We start from the raw sequence: 21,827 nt of genomic DNA on the forward strand, positions 1-21,827 counted from the left end.
TATTTCTATCTTCTAGTAAGGAATGTATGCAGAAAATCAAGTTTAAAATAGATGAATATTTGATAATCATTAAAGCAATTATGAAATCCAGGCATTCTAAATCATTTCTCTAAGAAATTTCTAATGATGAAATCATTCCCCTCAAGAAAAATAGTTTATTTAATGCCATTATTTTACTACTTTGGTGAAAATACTGTGTTAAATTGGATGCATGCTCAACTCACTTATTTCTGTGGCTATAATGGTGATGTTGTGCCATGGAGATGATTCCCGGTCAAGGGGTTTTAAAGTGAAAATAGAGCCGTTTTCTGGGTGGATACTGAAAATCCGGTCCATATCGGTGTGCCGATCAACAGAGTATCTGAAAGAAAAGCGACTCATGAATCCAAGCATTGTTTGAAGATGATTAGTTCATCTAGTATTTCTTAAAGTTAGAGCCAATTAACAAAATGTTCTGATCAAGACATGGTCAGTGCAATGCTGAGAGCTGTTTTGAATTTTTATTTTAAAAAGTAACTGTCATTTAGACAAAAACAGATCCAGAACAGAGAAGCATTGATCAGATGCTCAAACCTCAGAGGTAAAGTAGGGGAGGGTGGGGATAAGGGGGAGAGATCAACCAAAGGACTTGTAAGCATGCATATAAGCATAACCAATGGATGCAGACAACAGGGGATGAGAGTGAGGGTAAGGGCAGGATTGGGGGGGTGGGGGGGGATAAGGACACATTTGTAATACCTTATTAAAGGGAATATATTTTAAAAAGTAACTGTCATTTAGACTATATATCTACACTAATAAAAGGCAAACATGCAAATTGACCGTACCTTCGCTATGCCTTAAACCACGGCCACCAGCCAATCAGAGTGACTATATGCAAATTAATCCAACCAAGATGGCGGCCAGCAGTCACGGAGCTGAAGCAAGCTGGAGGCGTGGTTGCCCCAACGATGGAAGAAGCCAAGCTTCCTAGCTGGCTCTGAGCTCCACTCAAAGCAACAAAGTTTCACTTATAGAAGGTAAATAAACCCCAGATACCTGCTTTCAACTGCCTGCTTCCCTCCTGCCTGCCCTGGCTGGCTCTGAGCTCCTCTCAAGGGTACAAAGTTTCAATTATAGAAGGTAAATAAATCCCAGAAGAAAAAAGAAAAAAGAAAAAAAGGAGAGGCTGGGAGCTTCCATCGCCGGGGGGCTTGGCCAGCCTGAAAATGGCCCTCAGCTCCTCACCCAGACTGGACAGGCACCCCAGTGGGGACCCCCACCCTGAAGGGGGTGTGACCAGCTGCAAACAGCCATCAGCCCCTCACCCAGGCTGGCCAGGCACCCCAGCGGGACCCTCAGCCTGATCCGGGACACCCTTCAGGGCAAACCAGCCGGTCCCCACCCATGCACCAGGCCTCTATCCTATATAATAAAAGGGTAATATGCAAACTGACCCTAAGAGCAGAACGACTGGTAATGACTGGTCACTATGACACACACTGACCACCAGGGGGCAGACACTCAATGCAGGAGCAGCCCCCTGGTGGTCAGTTAGCTCCCACAGGGTTAGCTCTGCTCAGCCACAATACAGGCTGATGGCTGCCAGTACAGCGGTGGTGGTGGGAGCCTCTCCCGCCTCCTCAGCAGCACTAAGGATGTCTGACTGCAGTTTAGGCCTCCTCCCCACTGGCAAGTGGACATCTCCCGAGGGCTGCCAGGCTGCCAGAGGAATGTCTGACTGCCAGCTTGGGCTGATCCCCCAGGGAATGGGCCTAAGCCAGCAGATGGACATCCTCCGAGGGGTCCCAGACTGCAAGAGGGCATAGGCCGGGCTGAGGGACCCCCCACCCCCGAGTGCACAAATTTTTGTGCAACGGGCCTCTAGTATATATATAAAAGGCTAATATGCTAAGTGTCCCTTCCACTGTCCTACCAGTCACTATGACACACACTGACCACCAGGGGGCAAACACTCAACACAGGAGCTGCTGAGCTACAGTGACTAGGCAGTGTCGGTTCTTGGGTGACGCACACTGAAACCAGAGAGGAGGGAGCCCAGTTCCTCATGGGTCAATGTGATTCCACTTTCGGCCATGGGTTATGTTGTTGCTGCTGAACTGTTGGCCCAGAATCTGGTTTACTGGACACTTGCATTTGTGTTCCACTCCCTATATGACAGAAAATTTGCAGAGTGCCCTCTTGCACTCTGGGATCCCTCAAGGGATGTCGGAGAGCTAGTTTCTGCCTGATCCCCCACAAGCTAGGCCAATAAAGGACCCCACCTGCTGTAGGGACTCCTGCTCACTCTGCAGACACCAGGGAGGGACCCTGGGAGGTTGGCTCCAGGGTGTGTCTGGCCCTTCTTGCTCAGTCCCACCCCACTGGCCACCTTCTAATTAATTTCCTTTCAATGTGCATGAATCGTTCACTGAGTCACTAGTATGATATCTTTGGCTGTTTCCATTATTACAATTCTATGATTATGTGTACTTTGTTAATTATTTATACTCAGGAGCCCTTGTGGAAGCTTTAGGTAAGTTTTTAATTGCACTTGATTTACTTGTTATAGTATAGACCAGCCGTGGGCAAACTACGGCCCGTTTTAAATGAATAAAACTAAAAAAAAAAAAAAAGACTGTACCCTTTTATGTAATGATGTTTACTTTGAATTTATATTAGTTAACACAAACACTCCATCCATGCTTTTGTTCCGGCCCTCCGGTCCAGTTTAAGAACCCATTGTGGCCCTCGAGTCAAAAAGTTTGCCCACCCCTGGTATACACCCATACAATACTTGAGAAATACTAAGCAGTTATATTAAACTTGAGAGAGTCAATTGCATTAGATAAATAGGAATTATGTTTAAGAGAACACATAAGAACATGTGTGCACAGAGTACTTATGAGCATAAATGAATGTGGAGAGGCTGTTGTAAAAACGTTGCTTTTGAATGACTATTCAAAGAATAGAGCTGAATTGAATATCTTCCTCCAATCTGTCTATCTAATCTATTCCAAATGAAAAGGAGATGACATTATCACAGAGTTCTATGAATATTTCTCATTAGTCTAGATATGAAAGATGTCACTATGAAACCTGTATCATTCTATGGTTGGCAAAATAATGTCACTCCCTAAATGATGTCCATCTCCTTATCACTGGAACCTATGATTATGATACCTTACATGGTAAAAGTTACTTTGAAGATGTGATTAAGGTTTAAAAAATTCCCTTAGCTGGTTTGGCTCAGTGGATAGAGTGTCGGCCTGTGGACTGAAGAGTCCTGGGTTCAATTCTGGTCAAGGGCACATGTCTGGGTTGCGGGCTTGATCCCCAGTAACGGTTGTGCAGGAGGCAGTCGATCAATGATTATCTCTCATTATTGATGTTTCTATATCTCTATCCCTCTCCCTTCCTCTCTGAAAGCAACAAAAATATATTTAAAAAATGAGATAGATATTATCCTTGATTATCTAAATGAGCCTAAACTAATCACATTAACCCTTAAAAAAATAGAAGAAAGCAGAAAAGTAGAAAGTTAACTAATATCTACACTAATAAAAGAGAAAATGCAAATTGACCATACATCCGTGACACCCACCAGCCAATCAGAAGTGAGTATGCAAATTAACCCAACAAAGATGGTGGCATCCCTGCCCCCCAGCCATTCTGGGCCTCTGGGCAGCACACATACAGGAGTGGAGGAGTGGGCAGGCTGGGAGGGACTTCTCCTATGAGGGAGAGGGCAGGGGGCGGAGGGAGTTACAGGAGTGGCACTCTGGCCACAGCAAAGACTGAAGGCTCCACACACAGCAAAGACTGAAGGCTCTGGCTGCAGTGAATACTCTGGCTGGAGCGACGACAGAAGGCGATGGCCAGAGGGAAGGCCTGGGTCCTGGGTGACTGTGGAAAACCGGTGCCTCCAACCAGGGGAAGGAAGGCCTATTGCACAAATCTTTATGCAATGGGCCTCTAATATTTATATATAAATCACATGGGAATCTTGCCAAAAACAAATTCTCATTCAGCAGGTCAAGTGTGGGAGCTAGGATTCTAACAAATGTAGATGAATCTCATGTGGCTTATCCATGGACAAGGTTTGTATAGCACGGTGACATACCATGGTATAAACAGGATAGAATAAAGAGCGAACACTTACAGACAACTAACAGACTAATGAGCATCTGGTGTTCTCTTCATTTTTCTTGGTATCTATTAAAAGCACTTAACGCATGAACTCCTTTTTAGTCTGGTGAATTATGGAATTATAGTTCCCATTATAAATCTGTACTCTATTTACTATCAGGCATTAACGTTAACAAACATAAGTAATATATATTTAGGTTTCTAAACATTGGAAATTTTTAAACATTGGATGAAGATAATGATATGTGTTTTTGTTTGTTTGGGTTGCTTTAATAAAGAACATGCAACTTAATGTATTAGTAGATGAATTATTCTGAATTTAAGGCATATGTTAGTAAACTCAGATTTCAAAAATGATTTAAGAAATTGAACATAGTACATATTGGTGCTTGCCTAATTTTTTTCCACTAAAATTTGTAAATGATTTATTCAGACTAACAAATATTGCTTCAAAGTGAGTTCTTTCTGTACCTCAGTCCCAAAATGTGGAATCAGGTCAATCACCTTCTTGTCATTCTTCTAATGAAACAGTGGCATGAAAATGATAGTATTCCCACAAGTTTTCAACAATCACAATTGTAATTTTCCGACATAATTATTATAAAAATATTTGGGGATGTTTAAAAAACTCATTTGACATATGGTAACTGCACAAGAGTGGCTATAATTCTGAGGTGGAAAATCCTAGGTAGAGGATAATCAGAAATCTAGATATAATAATGAATATATGAAATATATATATATATATATATATATGTATATATATATATATATATATATATATATATTCCTAAAAGCAAAAGCTCTATTAGTTTTAACCAAGATTTCTTTGTCAGACAGGAATCTGAGATAGGTCTTATTTGTATGATTTCTATTAATGTACTAAAATTGAGGGTGACAGTCATATAATTTTAATCTGTTTCTTAATAGTGCTAAAATGAAATCAGATATAGTGTTTATTTCTAGTTGTCAACCCATTTACAATTTAGTTCCTAATTTGGGCTGAGAAAATCACTGAAACATTAAAAAATGGCTTACTAGTATTTTCCTTAATTCTGCTTATGAATAAAACAATCTGGAATGAAAACAAAGACAGCAAAGTTAAACAACATAGTCACATCTACTAATATGCATTGAATGGAACTCAATGCATAATATTCACCTACATATATTTATCTCCATTATTGGAAAGGTCAATAGTTAAACATTATCTGCTTATAGCTGAATAGATCTTGGATTTCTTCCTACTGTTCACAATGAATATCAAAGAGGAAAATAAAAATCCCTTTGTGCCCACTGCTATTTGCCCTAGACTAGAGATTAGTATGACAGTTTCTATGACTGAGGAATAGCTAACTGTTCTAACATACAAATCTAGCTTTGACACACTTGGAGCTTATGTGGAATCAAAATAGTTTGGAATTTCAGCTGATCTACTTTTAGGTTCAAACTTGAAAAGTACTGTTTTCAAGTTAATTCATGAAGGATTTAGAAATAGCTCAGTTTAACATTAACGCTGCAAACTTTCAGGTCTATATTCAGAAATTTGTCCCAGTGCAAATAATGTCGTGCAGTTTTTCAAAGCCCAGGGATATGTTTTCTCTTCTTTAGCAACCAATATTCTATATTCTATTTTCAACATTGAATAGGCTATTCTGGTGTACCTATTAAAAATAAATGCACCAGATTACAACAAATGACCAGAAAGAACCGATAAACATCTTCTACCTAGGAACAAAGCGATCTCTGTGTTCCAGCAGATTGCCTATTAAAACAACATTTTATTGATCTCCTTCATTGAATTTGAACAATAATTTTAAAAATATTATTGGCATAATTTTTTAATGAATATCTCCTGCCCCTGCAGGATCCAATCATAAAGGCTGAGAATAGCAAGTAAAAAGATTACAAGAGAACCAAGCTTGCAAAAGCTGAAGTCTGGTTTAGTTGGTTGCTATTTGTTATGTTGTATTGCTTTCTGTTTGTTTTGTATGTTCTACCATTGACAAGCACACTTCAGATCCCTATATTTACATCTAATACGAAAAAGTAAATTAGATTACAGACACCAGAACAAATTGATAATATGAAGAAATATGTCAAAGATAGCATTCCTTTTTCTTTACTGAATTCCAGGCACATCAATGACCAACTGTCAATACAATTAGGCTGTGGCTCTGCTCTCTCCTTCCCAGCTACTGCTTTTCAGAAATGTGTTTTCTGGTTATGAATTTGAACAAATAGTTTAAATCTTTGAACAAATGTTTTATATGTTTGAACAAATAGTTTAATTTTTTTTCAGATATTAGTGACATATTCTAATTATTATTATTTTAATCTGCATAATAAAATCAGCAAGTACTAGGGAGACACATATATATGAGTGCACTTCTTCACTTATTCTAGCTTATGGCGGAGTCATGTAGTTTTTTATTGAGGCATAACTAATTTATCATTACAAGTTTGTTTTGGACTTACTCTCAGTTTGACTTCAGTAAAAACAAAAAGAGTTCTTCAAAAATTCATTGAACTTTAAATACGTTCAGCATTAAATAGGTGTGAAATGAGACGTGTTTTTTTCAGAACCTGTAAAACTATAATCAACCCTATAACTTAGGAATCCATGATTACTAATGAGGTGAAGCAGAGCTAACAACAGCTGTTAATTGTACCCATAATCACATGTTGCAAGTGGCAGATGTATTTCAGAAAATATGTTTGATGAACAGATTTACTGGTGGGTGAGAATTAGTTCCCAAGCTTTCCCTGGAAAATGGTTCTTCATGATGCTTATAGCCTATTTCTGCTCTGGGGATCAGTCATCCTCCTAAATGCTTGGGATGACAATGTTGCCTCCTTTTATTGCTGCATTTTCACACTATGATTGGATCTCTAAAGCATTTATTTCATACATTTCTATGCTAACAGAAAGCAACTTATATGGTGTATTTCCAGGATGGCTTTATACATTGGTAGACTTAGTAGCATAATTTTAAGAACATGATTTTAGATTAATTTGTTCTCAATATTTTTCTTCTGTCATAATTCTTTAGATTTTACAGGTAAAATTGCTATTCATTTTTTTTTTTTCAAGAGTTGATAACACATAAAAAGCAAATGTTTCTGGGATAGCTATGAACTTAAAAATTTATCAGCCACTTTTGTATACTGTGAAGCAAGGTTGCAAATTTCACTATTAGTTTTTGACCCAGAAATTTTACTCCTAAAAAATGTGTCCTCATGATGTCAGATATAGGGCAGAATATATATGTGTGTGTACGTATCCGAACAAGCTAAATTTTTATTAATGATGTATCACCTACATGACAATATGTCAGTTTTGCTAAGTGAAAGAAGTTACACAGAAGAGAATAAGTACTGAATGATTTCATTTGTATAAACTCAAGAAAATCTAATTTAGTCAGATCAATATTGACAGAAAGCAGATTAGTGTTTGGCTGGGGCTGGGTTGGGTTCCAAGAAGTTTGAGAGGAAGGTATTGCAAAGGAACATGAGGAAAGGATAAGATATGTGTACATTATACTGATTTGGGTGATGTGTTAATGATGTATTAAAATCTCAGAGTTTACTGAATCAGACAGTTTATAATTGTGCAGTTCTTTCTTGGTCAATACTATCTCAATACATATGCTTAAGGAGAAGAATAAAAATAGAGCTATAATTTTCTAAGTAAACATGTTTATAGTGTGAGCTTATATAATTCTATATTGTGGTCAATGGGAAAAAGCAAAGAGAAATGAGACCAAATTCTGTGGGATAAAAGCCATGTTTTGATAGTAGTGGGTGGGACATCAGAGGAAGGTGGCCTGAGAGATCCCTGTGGTCTCTCCCCTTGAAGTCTCAACAACTGAACTGCTGTCACTGAACACATGGTTTCCTGATCAATACACAAACATGCCTGAGAAATCTGTGAGTTGAAACATCTACAAGTGAGCAAAGGGAAACAAACTGGGGGGGGGGGGGGGGGCGGGGTGAGAAGGGAGAAAAGCTGAGCTAAGCCATGGATGCAGCCCTATAGCCTAAAGCTCACAGCAGGGCTCAGCCAGGAGGGGAGGAATCAGGGTGTAGGGGCACTGCCCTCAGTGTGGAGGAGCAAGGAGATTCAGTGGGCATTCCTGCAGGAGTGGGCAGTACAAACTGGTTGAGTGTTTTCAAAAGAAAGCTTTTCAACATTTTCAAGGTATCTTTTAAGAACATTTCTAGAACATTTTTTAAATTTATTTGTTTAGATCACTTATTATTTGAACTATCACTTAGCATAGAGGGACAATGAGATATAATCACAACAGCCAAGGGATTAAAAATCACAGACTCTGAAGACTAACAGCCTAATTTTCAAACCTTGTTTGGCCACTGACTGATTTGGCAAGTTATTTAGACGTTCAGTGCCTTCATCTTACCATCTTCAGAAAGGTATAATAATAGGACCTACCCTATAGAATGATGAGTCAAACTAAATAATATTTGCAGAGCACTTAGAAGACAGCCCAGTTAAGAGTCTGTGCTATGAAAATGTTTGCAATTGGTCATGTATTGTGCAATGTAATTTTTTTCACACAGCTTGTAAATGGTGAGATTATTTTTCTGCAAACTTTACATTTTCTCAAAATACTTACTGTATGAAATTGTTTGTGGCATCTGGGTCATATGCCATAACTTGCCCAATGATGCTGCCCTCCTTTACATCTTCATCGACCTCTATTAAGTAAGAAATTTTACTGAACACAGGAGGCTCATCTATATCTTCCACGGATATTTTGACCACAGCTGTGTCTTTGAAAGGTCCCAGGTGTAGGAATCGTGGATCTGGGTGTGTGTTACTTGCATCCACTCTTAAAGTGTACAGCATTTTGTTTTCAAAATCTAAATTCTGAAGTTAAATAAAATAAGAAAAATTAGTATAGCATAGCAGGCATAACAATAGAAGGAAAATTCAATATTTAATAACTAGCTCTCTTAATGGAACCTGTAATTCTGGTTAAATAACTTCCCCAACTATTAATTCATAGATCTATCAAATAAGTCAGTAAGTATGGTTAAACTTTACACAATATTTATAGCATATAACTAAATATTATCGTATACACATTAGTACTGATCTCCTCTTAGTAATACATTTCACATTTTGGTGGTCACAGGTTTGTTACCTCATGGATATATAGGTTATTTATTATTTTTATTACTATTATTATTATTACTAAATTTATACAACGTTAAAACTAGAGGGAAGCCCTAGCGGATTTGGCTCACTGGATAGAGTGTGGGCCTGGGGACTGAAGGGTCCCAGGTTTGATTCCAGTCAAGGGGGTGTGCAGGAGGCAGCTGATCGATGCTTCTCTCTCATCGATGTTTCCAACTCTCTATCCCTCTCCCTTCCTCTCTGTAAAAATCAATAAAATATATATATTTAAAAAAAACTAGAGGGGAAAAATAGAGATTTTTCAAACTATTCATATGTCACTTCCTTAGGTCCTACATTTCTAAAACTGATGTTATGAAAAGAAAAAAATATCATTCATCTGAACATGGTGGAAAGCAAGAGGTAAATAAAAGCAAGCGATTGGGGCAATAGAAAATAATCAATATTATCAATATTTAGCTGGATTATCCCATGTAAACTTCATAATCTACTCCCACACTGCATTAAAAATCAAGAAATCCAACAAAAAACATATAGCATCTTCAGGCCTCATCACCTTGAATAGAACATCACATTTCACAATTTAAATATGCTAAAAAGTGCTTGAAATAAAGCGAGGGCTGCGTGCCTACTTTGCATGCCATGGAGAACCATGAAATAGTGCTTCAGAGGTTAGCTGACCCTGGTTTGATTGTTGCCTTTATAAGCACAAGCAGCCAAGTTTTTATATCAGTTTTTAAGTGTCAATGATGAAGGCGCTTAACTTACTTGAAGTATAATCACAAGCATCCCCGCTTACATGAAGGATAGACAGCATGTAAAGGATGGAAAAATAAATCCTAGGCCTTTTCTTCCCTGTACTGAAAAGCAAAAATCACCCATACAGAGCTCAATGATAAAATGAAGACAGCGAGAAGAAACCTGTTTGACAGTTATAATCCCTTCCTGTGTATCCTTGTCAGTGATGACATCGAACATGTCAGCTCCGTCTCCTTCAGCAATGCTGTATTCCATCTCAGCATTTTCCCCCACATCGGGGTCATTGGCTTTTATCCTTCCAAGATGTGTTCCGAGAGGGACAGACTCGGGGGAATTAAATTGATACGTACCTGAAAATTAAATCAGAGCTCTTGACATTTCATCTCTCGATAACAAAAATCCTTTATTTCCTTTGCCTTTTTCACTTAAATAAATTAATTTTAAATTGGGAGAGTTTTTCATCATATTGAGTTGTAAGCTGTCAAAAATTATAGATTTATTAAGTTGGAAACATAATTTATAAAGGCAGAACACTCTCATTTTGTAATTGAGAAATATAAGTTCCAGAAAGATTAAGTGAATGTCCCAAGGTCATTCGGATAATTGATGGCAGGCCTAATATCAGAATCCAGAACTCTGACTTAGGGCAAGAACCAAACAAATCTTTTAAATAATTTAATAAACATAAAAATGTGTAATGAAGATGTTGAAAGCGCTAGATAAGCAGTGCATATTAGGTTCCTTGCCCTCTTATGCATTTATTTTTATATTCTACATCAGGGATAGAAAAAATTAACTATACACAGCAATTTTTAACCTGTTTATGCCTTCAAGTGGGATCTGAATATTTCTGTTTCCTGCAGTTCTAGCCAACCATTATATTTTATGTGCGATCTCTGAAAGCATTTTAGTTTCTGACTATTCAAAATACAAATAGGAAAAAAAACCTTACAAAAATTTGTTAATGAAAGTTAGAAATGTTTTTTAAACATTTAATATGTGCTGAACTCTATATAAGGCTAGAGGCCCTCTATGTTAATTTATTTCTAATATTTGTTTTCATAGGACCAAGATAGATAGGTATATTATCCTCAGGAATAGGGCTCAAGAAAATCATCCTGTAAAATTGGGGAAAACAGAATGCAGAACAAAAGCTCTCTGACTTCAAAGTCTGTTCTCTTTTAAGTTTGGTTAGTGGTTAAGAAGAGGGACATCTGCCCGGCCAGTGTGGCTCAGGAGATCACAGTTTGATCCTGGGCAGAGCACATGCCTGGGTTGCAGGTTCCATCCCCAGTGTGGGGTGTGAAGTTAGGCATCCTATCAGTGATTCTCTCTCTCCCTCTCCTTTCCTATCTGAAATGAATACAAATATATATTTATATTTTAAAGAAGAGGAACTTCTAAATATAACTGCCTGGACTTAAATTGCCATCACTGGCCAAGTTAGTTAAATTCTCTAACCCTTGATTTCAATATCTATAAAATGATAATGATAGCAATAGACTCATAGGTTTATTATGAGGATTGCGTGAAATTATGTCTTTAAAATGCTTAGCTCAGGGGCTAGTTCTTGAACATTTTTAACTATTATTATTATAATTCCAAAACTTTTGCTGTTTACAATAGATTATAGAATGATAGAATGGCAAGCCATTTGAGAATTCATTAAACCATACTCTTTATTTATATTGAAGGAAACTCAAAACAAAGTTTAGATTTATGTTAATTCAGCTTATTATGTTTTTTAGCAAACTTTATTTTTGTAACGTTCATTATATGTTTAAGTCCACCATCCAAAGCTGAATCATCAAATAAGTTTGTTTAGCCTGGAAAAATGCTTTACTATATTGGAATCAATGTCATAAAGTTAAATTTGAGATCCTTAACTGAACATTTTAAGAAAGGGCCTTTATATGTTTATTTCCTGAAGAATAAAAACATTTTTAGCAAAGCCTGGGAATCTGCTTTTGTAGGACCTCATAGCATACAAGATGGTGATGACTGAAAGAGCATTTACTGATTTAATCTTCACCAGTGGTAGCATACACCAGCAAACTTTACATGTCTCACAATGCCATCACAACCAAGGTATACTATAACTGTAGGGGCCACTAAAAAAGGGGAAGAATGCTGTAATTGAACCAACACACAGTGATTTTAAAATAGTGCTTCATTTCAAGGACTGTTAAAGCACCCAGTCTGTGTTTTAGAATCAATTAAGCAAGGAATTATAATTCTTATGTACAGACAAGAGAATGGAGGAAAGACCCATGATAGACATGGGATTTGAAGCCAGGCAGTCAGATTTGCGAGTCCACACTCCTAACCAGGAAAGAAATAAGAAACAAAGCAAGTTGATCTTAGTGAAGGCTGAGAATGATCGTCTGGAAAACTTTACAGCTCTTCTAAAGGTAGAAGAGGATCATTTAAATTGCCAAAAGGACATCATTTTCGTGTGTGTGTGTTTGTTTCTTACTACCTACTCACTGATGAAAATGATCACAATGACTTTCACTTTTGTGGGGAATTGTGATATATTTTGGGGACACGTGTTATGCCTTTATGTGTAAACTAGCTGTGAAACCACTATTACAAGTATTAGCCTCTCTTCGTAGTGTGTTGGAGAAGCCTTCCAACATGAGACCTTTCTTACTCTGGGGAAATCGAGGTGGGTTGTTGTTGACATCCGTCAGAGTGATGTGCACTGTGGTGGTTCCAGAAAGGCCTCCCATCTGGCCGCCCATGTCTTTGGCTTGTATAACCACTTGGTACTTCTCTCTGTTTTCTCTGCTCATGTCTGGTAATGCAGTTTTTATTATACCTTTTGGAAAAGTAAAGAAATATGTTATCATTTAATCACTGATTTTTAAAATGGAGCTATTCGAGGTCCATTTTACGGAAGTGAATCATAACAAACAGAGAAAATGTTAGTGTACCTAAATACATATTTCAATCTATAGCCACTTTAACATTATTGACAGAACAGAAAGAATTCTTCTATTGGCTACTGCTTAGGAAATGAGTTTTTCCAAATCAATTCATTCTTTTGGTGAACAGAAAAAATTTTACTCCAAAAACCATCAGACAAATAAGTTCAATGTTGGTGGTTGTCACATTCTTTAAGTTTGAGTAGAACACAGAAAGCGCTGACATTTTGTATTTAGAGCCACAAATATAAACTCAGTAAATAGTCCAGAGTTGATTCAAATAATCTATTTAAATTACAGGAAATTTGATTTTATTCCCATGTATAAGTGTAAGGAATACATAGACACAGATACTAAATAGATAGCTTTTAAAATACCAAAAAATATATATACAAATTAACTGTGTTATCCAGATGCATTATGCAATGAGAAAGGGACCAAATGTTAACTGTCGTTACCTGATTCTGGGTCCACTGAGAAGTATGGCTGTCCTTGCAAGATGCTATAGACCACTTTGGCGCTATTTCCGTAGTTGGCATCATCCGCATCGGTTGCAGTCACTTGTATTACAGATGTTCCTACACAAATGCCCACCCAAACACAGACACTTAAATACATCTCAATTAGAAACTATCCTTCTGAAAAATGACTGCTGATAATGTAGTGAGTTAGACCAGGGTTAGGTGTAAGACATTTCCTTAAATGATACTACCTCCAAAAAACTTTACTTTTCTCTTTCATTCCTTTTTATTTTTGTAACTTTAAAAATATCTTTATTGTTGAAGACGCTAATGTGTATCAGCTTCCAAGAGTTAATTGGAAATATTAGATTTTCACTAAAAAGGGGGATGTGCACATGACTCTGAGAATTAAAAAGAACTATGACATGATTTTGAGAGAAACATGGGCAGAGGGCAAAAGCAAAGGAGAAGAGTCAGTGAGAGAGAAAAAGAAGAGACAGATATATTAAGACAAAAATAAACAGCGAGAGAACAGTATATAGAGTATTAGAGAAAAATAATGAAAAGAAGGTAAATTCTAAAAAAAAATTCATTTTTATTAGATGTTATTTACCCCCAAAGTTAATAGGAGTAGCCTTTTAACTCTTTAATTTAAATAAAATTACTAATATAATAAAATGAATATTAGAATTAAATCATTGTGTACTACTTCAATTATAGAGGCAGCTTTATTATTTGATTATGCATGGGATTAACTGCCAGTATATGAGTTACACATAGTCTGACAGACTTTGTAAGTATCACCCTTTAGTTTCCCTCTATAAATAGTTATTTGTACAGGAAAAAGCAGAGAAAAATCACATCTTCAAAATTATCATGAATTTGTATTTATTTTTTTAATCAGCAAAAAATTCTAGAAAATTTTATTGTAAAATGCAGTCTCCTCCTTCCATTACTCTTATTTGTATCTAAATTTATTGATGGGGGACATTTGAATTAAATAATAAGATGAAAAGTGATGCTTTTGAGTAGTTACCAAGAATATCATAAAATTAGTTTTTCAAACTAGGTTTTCTCTAAGCATAACTATTTTACAGTAGAGAAAAAATAGTAAAGCACTATATCTATCCAGCTATTACTGTATTTATGAACCTTAACAAAAAAAAAACAGTACAGTAAAAAACCATCTCTGTGTATTTTGGAGTAAGTCAGTTTAACTCTTTGGGGCTCATCCGTATGAATTAAAATGAATGATTATACCGAGTATTTTATCTTCTGCATGTAAATATTGTATATATTTAAAGTTAGATACACATGCAAAGTCTATGGGTGGGCCAAGGAGGAAGTAATTAATGCAGTGATGTCAATATTAGCAATAAAGGATAATTATTATCCTCTATAAATGGGACCAAGACTTACCTGTAGTTCTTATCTGTATTTGTTAGTACCAAAAGCTGCAACAAGAGCCATACTGTTGCCTGCTCTGTTTTTCAGGTTGTATTTTGTTTTGTTGGTTTTTTTGTTTGTTTGTTTTTGTTTTTTTTTTTTGTAAATTTAGAGATGGAGGAAATGCAACTGGCAGTGGTCCAAATTCTGATATTTTCTGCTTAATTTTTAAAAAATCTTCATTGTTGCCGGAACCAGTTTGGCTCAGTGGATAGAGCGTGGGCCTGCGGACTGTAAGGTCCCAGGTTCGATTCCGGTCAAGGGCATGTACCTGGGTTGCGGGCACATCCCCAGTAGGAGATGTGCAGGAGGCAGCTGATCGATGTTTCTCTCTTATCGATGTTTCTAACTCTCTCTCTCCCTTCCTCTCTGTGAAAAATCAATAAAATATATTAAAAGAAATCTTCATTGTTGAAAATATTATATATGTCCTTTCCCCTCCCCCATTTACCTAATCCAGCCCCCTACAACCCCTCCCCAGGCCCTCACCACCCTATCGGTCTGTGTCCATGGGTTATGCATATATGCATATAAGTTCTTTGGTTGATCTCTTCCCATTTGCTCTCCCACTTTCCCCACCTTCCCTCTGATTTTTAATATCTGCAATAATAAAAAAGTGTACAGCCTTTAATCTGTCTAAAGTAAATGAAATATAGATTGCCTCACAGGAAGATATTTTTAAATAAGAAAAGCTGTGAGCCTTCTTCCATTCATAAACTTATATATTCTATATTTTATTATGGCTATTGAACAAGAGAAGGACTTTTAAATAAGAAAAAAAAAACCTGTACAGACATGCTTACTCCAGTCCTGTAATAAATTCTCATAGGATCTATCTAGACTGTATTTGTATTTCATATGAGAAGGAAAATATTTGAATTAGGTATGCAGCGGTTGGCAAAAGTAGGCTTACAGTTGTGAGTACTTGAAACAGTATATTCTTGTATTTTTATCTATTAATTATTCTATTATCTATTTGTATTATAACTATAAACCTACTTTTGACTACTCATGTACAGGTAATAATATTCCATTGAATATGCAAAACAACATAAGAGAAAGCACGTACTATTCAGTTTAAATATCAGGTTAGCCAAAGGACATATATACCTTGCCCATAGACACAGACAATAGTGTGGTGGAGGCCAGGGGCGAGGTGGTGATGGTTGGGTGAAGGTGTTATAGTGTCAATTTAAAAAACAGTCTCTAATAAATACTGTGTTTTCTAAAATGAAATAATCTTTTGAAAATCTGAAGTTATACAAATTTAAATCAATTATTATCAAAATGTACCATATTCAAATATTTCTGTCATCTCAATTATACTTTTTACTCCTATGGGTATGTCATGTTTTTGGAGAAGGAAAAATGAAAGTTTGTGTACAATTAAGTCTCAAAATATCTGCCAAATAACATATATACAAGAAAAACAATTACGTTTTAGAAAAATTAAAAGGTGTCACCTGGCTAGCATGGCTCAGTGGTTGAGCACTGACCTATGAACCAGGAGGTCACAGTCTAGTCAGGGCAAAGGCCTGGGTAGCAGGCTCGAAGGCTCGATCCCCAGTCGGGGGCATGCAGGAAGCAGACAATCAATGATTCCTTCTCATCATTGATGTTTCTATCTCTCTCTCCCTCTCCCTTCCTCTCTGAAATCAATAAAAAATATATAGTTTTTAAAAATTAAAGGGTGTTAACTGGAAAATCAAACTGCTTTAGAATGCTCATGAATAGGAAGTTGAGATGGAGAGTATAAATATTAGATGTATCTTTTTTTTCCATTAAAAATATCTTTATTGTTGAAAGTATTACATGTCCCTTTTTTTACCCCATTGACCTCTTCTAGTCTGCCCTCACCCCTCCACCCCAGGCCTTCACTGCCCTATTGGGGTGGGTGGGTGGGAGAAGGTCAAACAAAGAACTTGTATGCATACAATTTTTAGATATATATTCATCTCAAATGTAAGCCCACACAGAGATCATGATGATGTACGTAGGTTTGCACTGGCCCACTGGTTGACCCCTGTGGACCAGTCCAGGACTTTTCATGGAACTGTACCAGGATAATAGATATTTAAAAGTATTAAAGAGAACACAACTGCTACATTTCATCCTAGGCTTTATGATTGCATAGGCGTCCTCTCTAATTTGATAAGCCTCTTTCATTTTACTGAAATGAATGCCTGAAAAGGCAGTAGCACTGCAGTTTTCTCACACAGATGAGATTTCCTTTGATGTTAGAGGAAATTATAACTTTTATACAAACTCTTAGTTCTTCTGACTACATGGCACAAAACATTTAACATCAATCACTCAGTAAAGGTGGATATAAATTTATTTTTCCCCATAAAGAATTTATTTCAGACTGAAACATGTATTAATTATAATAATGTCAAACTTATAGACTTAAAGCTGATTTTAAAATAGTATTCAACTAAATAGCATCAATTGTGAAAATCAGTTGCATAGTTCAGATATTATGGAAGCTTACTTCACTGAGTTTTATAGGTTTGTTTTTTTTTAGAAATATATGATTTAAGAGTCAGCTCTTATCTCACTAACAAATCTAAACCTTTCACAAAAGTAGAGCTAAATGTAGTCAGACATGCAGATAAAAATTATTGCCTAATTGATGGTATTTAAAACTATGGGCAGCCTTAAAAATGAAGGAGGTATTTCCAGTTTGCACAATAGTAACTAAATAACATAAAAAGATTTGAAATGTTGTTGTTATGCTACCAGGTTATTTGATCTTAATTAAGTTGCTTAATCTTTCTGAATCCTGGGTCCCTAATTAACAGAATGGGGGTTTGAAGTTCTATTTCCCATGCCTACAACATTAAGTTGTTTCAGTGATCAAATGAGATGATCAAAAGAAATTTGTCAAATGCAAGAACATTAGTTATTATGCAAAATAATTTGAACAAAACTGCCCAAACTGCTAATACTATTTGTATTCCTTTCATTTCACACAAAAATACTCAACTTGACTGCCATTTGAATGGCAGTTAAGTAGAAGTGAAAATGTTAGTTGAAATGCAATAAAATAATTATTCTCAATAGTGATGATTTTAGATATCAGTTACAGCATAGCAGGAAACATTAAGATATAAACTGCTGAAAATATTTAGAAGTGAGATAGCTAACATTAAGTAGTAATTTTGAGTTATAATTCTTATCTTTTTTTAAATACACTTTTATTGATTTCAGAGAAAAGGGAGAGGGAGAGAGAGTTAGAAACATCAATGATGCTGCTTCCTGCACACCCCCTACTGGGGATCGAGCCCAAAGCCAGATCATGTGTCCTTGTCCAGAATTGAACCCTGGAGAACCCAGGACCCTTATGTCCACAGGCCGATGCTCTATCCACTGAACCAAACCAGCTAGGGCTATAGTTCTTATCTTGAAAGAGGCCACGTATCATGACTGAATGTTCATAATAATTATCTTATCAAACAAACAAACAAGTTAGTTTACATGGATTAGCATATACCTACCTACTCCAGACATTTCAGGAACACTTGCAGTGTATAAGTCTTTTGTGAATTTTGGTTCATTGTCATTTATATCATGGATTTTAATGATAAATTCAGATTCAGGTTCCACCTGCCGTCCAGTCTTTCTGTCTATAGCCTTGGCACGAAGAATGTACAGGGATTTTTCTTCTCTGTCTAATTTCTTTGCAGCATGAATATCTCCTGTATTTTCATCTATAACGAATATACTGCCAGCCCCATCTCCTGTTAATATGTATTTTAAATTTCCATCTCCTTTATCTTGGTCAGTGTGAAGCTTCAGATAAGTAGGAAAAAAAAAAGAGTTCTATAAATATATGCATTGTTATTACAGAAAAATAATGTTGGCACAAATCAATTTATCTCCACATAACAGCACTGGAACAATGATTGCAATGGTTATCTTAATTTTCACTGTGGGAAAACTAAGCATTTTAGTTTTATCATTCTCAAAAATTTTAAGCAATTGTAATTCTACATCATAATGGACCAAATTTAAAATATAACAAAAATGAATATATCTTTTTCAAAACAGTGTTTCCAAAATTTTTTAATAGAATGTTACCACCACTTAAACCTCTAGTACATTTACAAAAATAAGGTTATTAACTTAGATCTTGAGTATAAAATATTAATATATAGTTGATTACATTTAAAATTACTAAACTCAAAAGAAGGGATATAAGGAATTTCTCAACTTATTATGGAGATAAGTTTAGGAAAAAATATTGGATTTTGAAGTTATTTTACCTCCTTTCAGTATAACATTGTAGATACACAGGTTTTGTCATCAGAGAGACCAATCAGAGAGAGAATTTTAATCTCATATATTATTCTCTATGGGATTTTGGGAGGGTACTCTTTCAAACACAGTGTTCTCATTTACTTTTTTAAATTGACATTTTGTGTATATATGAAATTTCAAGTGATATAAAACATGCATGACTTTTCCACTGGCCATTAATAATTTAATGAAATTATGAAGATTTTTTTCATAAATTGTATTTCTTCTCCTGATCCATACGCATCTTAGAAATAAACTTCTTAGTGTATAAGGCTGTTCATTGGGTGTTTAAAACAGATAAAACATGTTTACATTGGAAAATAATCTTAACGTGTTTGCAAACCTAACAATATTCTGAAACTTGTGTCTTAACTAGCTGATGTCTGCTATATATTGTCATTGAACCTGATGAGGTGCTTGGTAAAGGCAAATATTTGGTAGTGGAAGAAAGTAGTTACAAATTCCAGCTATGATCTCATGACTAGTTACAGGAAATGAGAACTATAAATTGTCATAAATATGTCCTCTTTATCTGTTAGGAATATATTTGTATGTCTGCATAAGTTAAGCAATTATTTTTTTCGTCTCCTATTCTTTTATCATGCAACGTAAGATGAATTGACTTTATATTACAGTATTTAAGAATTGTTCATATTACATAATTATATTGAAGTTACAGGATATCAGGGGGAAGAGTACACATGACTTTACCTCTTTTGGGGGAGGGATCTATGTGATTTCAGCATGCACGATAGTTGTATCATGTTATGTGAAATTACACTTCTTGTTATTGTCTTTATTTGGAGATCAAGGAAGCATGTATGGTATGAAATTGTCAAGGAGCAGACTTGTGATGGTTAATTTTGTGTCAATTTGCATCATGCGATCCTCATATATTCAGTTAAACATTATTCTGGATGGGTCTCTGAGGGTGAGATTAATATTTGCATTGGTGAGCCACATAAAGCAGATTGTTCTCCCCAGTGTGGGCATGTATCATCCAATCCATTGGAGGCCTAAATACAATCAAAGGCTGAGTTAAGAGAGACGTTCTCTCTGTCTGGGTGTGCTTGTTCTACGACATACATCTTCTCCTGCCCGTAGACTCAACCTCAGACTGGAACTTGAACGTTCAGCTCTCCTGCTTCTCAAACCTTCAGACTCAGCATGGAACTATATTTTGGCTCTTCTATGTCTCCAGTCCACCGACTGCAGGTTTTGGGACTTCCTGTATTCCATAAGCACATAAACCAATTTCTTACAAGAAATAAATATATATATATATATATATATATATATATATATATATATATATATGAAGCCTAATATGCTAAGTGTCCAGTTGTCTGTTCAACCAATCAAAGTGTAATATGCTAATGATATGCTAAGGGTGCTCAATCATTCACTATGATATTCACTGACCAACAGGGGGCAGATGCTCTGACCAGTAGGTTAGCTTGCTGCTGGGGTCTGGCCATTTGGGACTGAGTGAGATGGCTGGACATAACCTGGAAACCTCCCATGGTCCCTCCCCAGCTGGCCAACCTCCTAAGTCCCCCCCCCAACTGTGCACTGGTGGGGTCCCTTGGCCTGGCCTATGCCCTCTCGCAATCCGGGACCTGTCAGGGGATGTCAGAGAGCCAGTTTCGGCCCAATCCCACTCAATGCAGGAGCTACCTGTGGTGGTCAGTGCACTTCCATGGGGGGGACACCACTCAGCCAGAAGCTGGGCTCATGGATGGTGAGCACAGTGACGGTGGCACGAGCCTCTCCCACCTCCATGGCAGTGCTAATGATGTCCGACTGAGCCACCAGTTGGACATCCCCAGAGGGCTCCAGATTACAAGAGGGCTCAGGCAGAGCTGAAGGACTGTCCCCCCAAGTGCACGAATTTCGTGCACCAGACCTCTAGTATATATATAAGATAAACCTGATTCTCTGATTCTTGGGAGAACCCAGACTAATACAACGTTTTAAAGTAAAATTTGTAAAATCAAAGCAAATTCATTCCTAATCAATTTTTCTTTAAAAGTTAGGTGTGGTTTTATTTGTTTACTTTTTTTATTATTTGCTTATTTAAATTTTGTTTTAAGGGCTTTTAATTGCGAAAGTATTCCATAATGGCTAACTGTTACTATCAGCCAATATTCATATATCGTTAAAAAAAAAAAAAAAAGCCTAAGCAACCAGATGACTGGCTGACCAGCCAGTAGCTATGATGTGCACGAACCAACAGGGGTCAGACACTCAATGCAGGAGCTGCCCCTAGTGGTCAGTGCGCTCCCACAGCCAAACTTACACACTGTAGTACTCTATTCAACAGGCAATGGAAAGACTTGGTATTAAAAATGGGTGACTAAAAGGCTCTATGGGTTGGCTTAATCATTTAAATGAACATGTTCTAAATTTGAAATTCAGAGGAGGAAAAGTGAGACATCACTGAATTGTTTTTACAATGTAGAGCTAGGAATAGAGGAGTGGGGATGCAATTACGAAACACCCCATTTTTCTGTGTATGAAATATTTTCCCCAGTATTCCTTATCCAGTAATGCCAGATGCATTAAAATTTTTTATATATGTAGTGAATGCTTAAGGCCTAATTTTGTTGTAATTACATTTTCTAGCATATTATATCTAAAGGTATT

The 21,827-nt window shown here is 36.5% G+C and overlaps 1 protein-coding gene across 1 annotated transcript in view; it reads right to left on the reverse strand.

Moving 5' to 3' along the window:
• The window catches only part of CDH9 (cadherin 9), a 94,110-nt gene that overhangs the window by 8,358 nt on the left and 63,925 nt on the right, over window positions 1-21,827 (reverse strand). The window contains exons 3-8 of the mRNA XM_081088633.1: window positions 18,380-18,674; window positions 13,434-13,553; window positions 12,702-12,869; window positions 10,211-10,398; window positions 8,766-9,019; window positions 225-361 (exon numbers count right to left, since the gene is read on the reverse strand). Coding sequence (XP_080944759.1) covers window positions 225-361; window positions 8,766-9,019; window positions 10,211-10,398; window positions 12,702-12,869; window positions 13,434-13,553; window positions 18,380-18,674 — 1,162 coding nt within the window. The remainder of the gene's footprint in view (window positions 1-224; window positions 362-8,765; window positions 9,020-10,210; window positions 10,399-12,701; window positions 12,870-13,433; window positions 13,554-18,379; window positions 18,675-21,827) is intronic.

This window comes from Myotis nattereri, assembly GCF_964212035.1.
Source record: "Myotis nattereri genome assembly, chromosome: 4".
NCBI classification, from domain to species: Eukaryota; Metazoa; Chordata; class Mammalia; order Chiroptera; family Vespertilionidae; genus Myotis; species Myotis nattereri.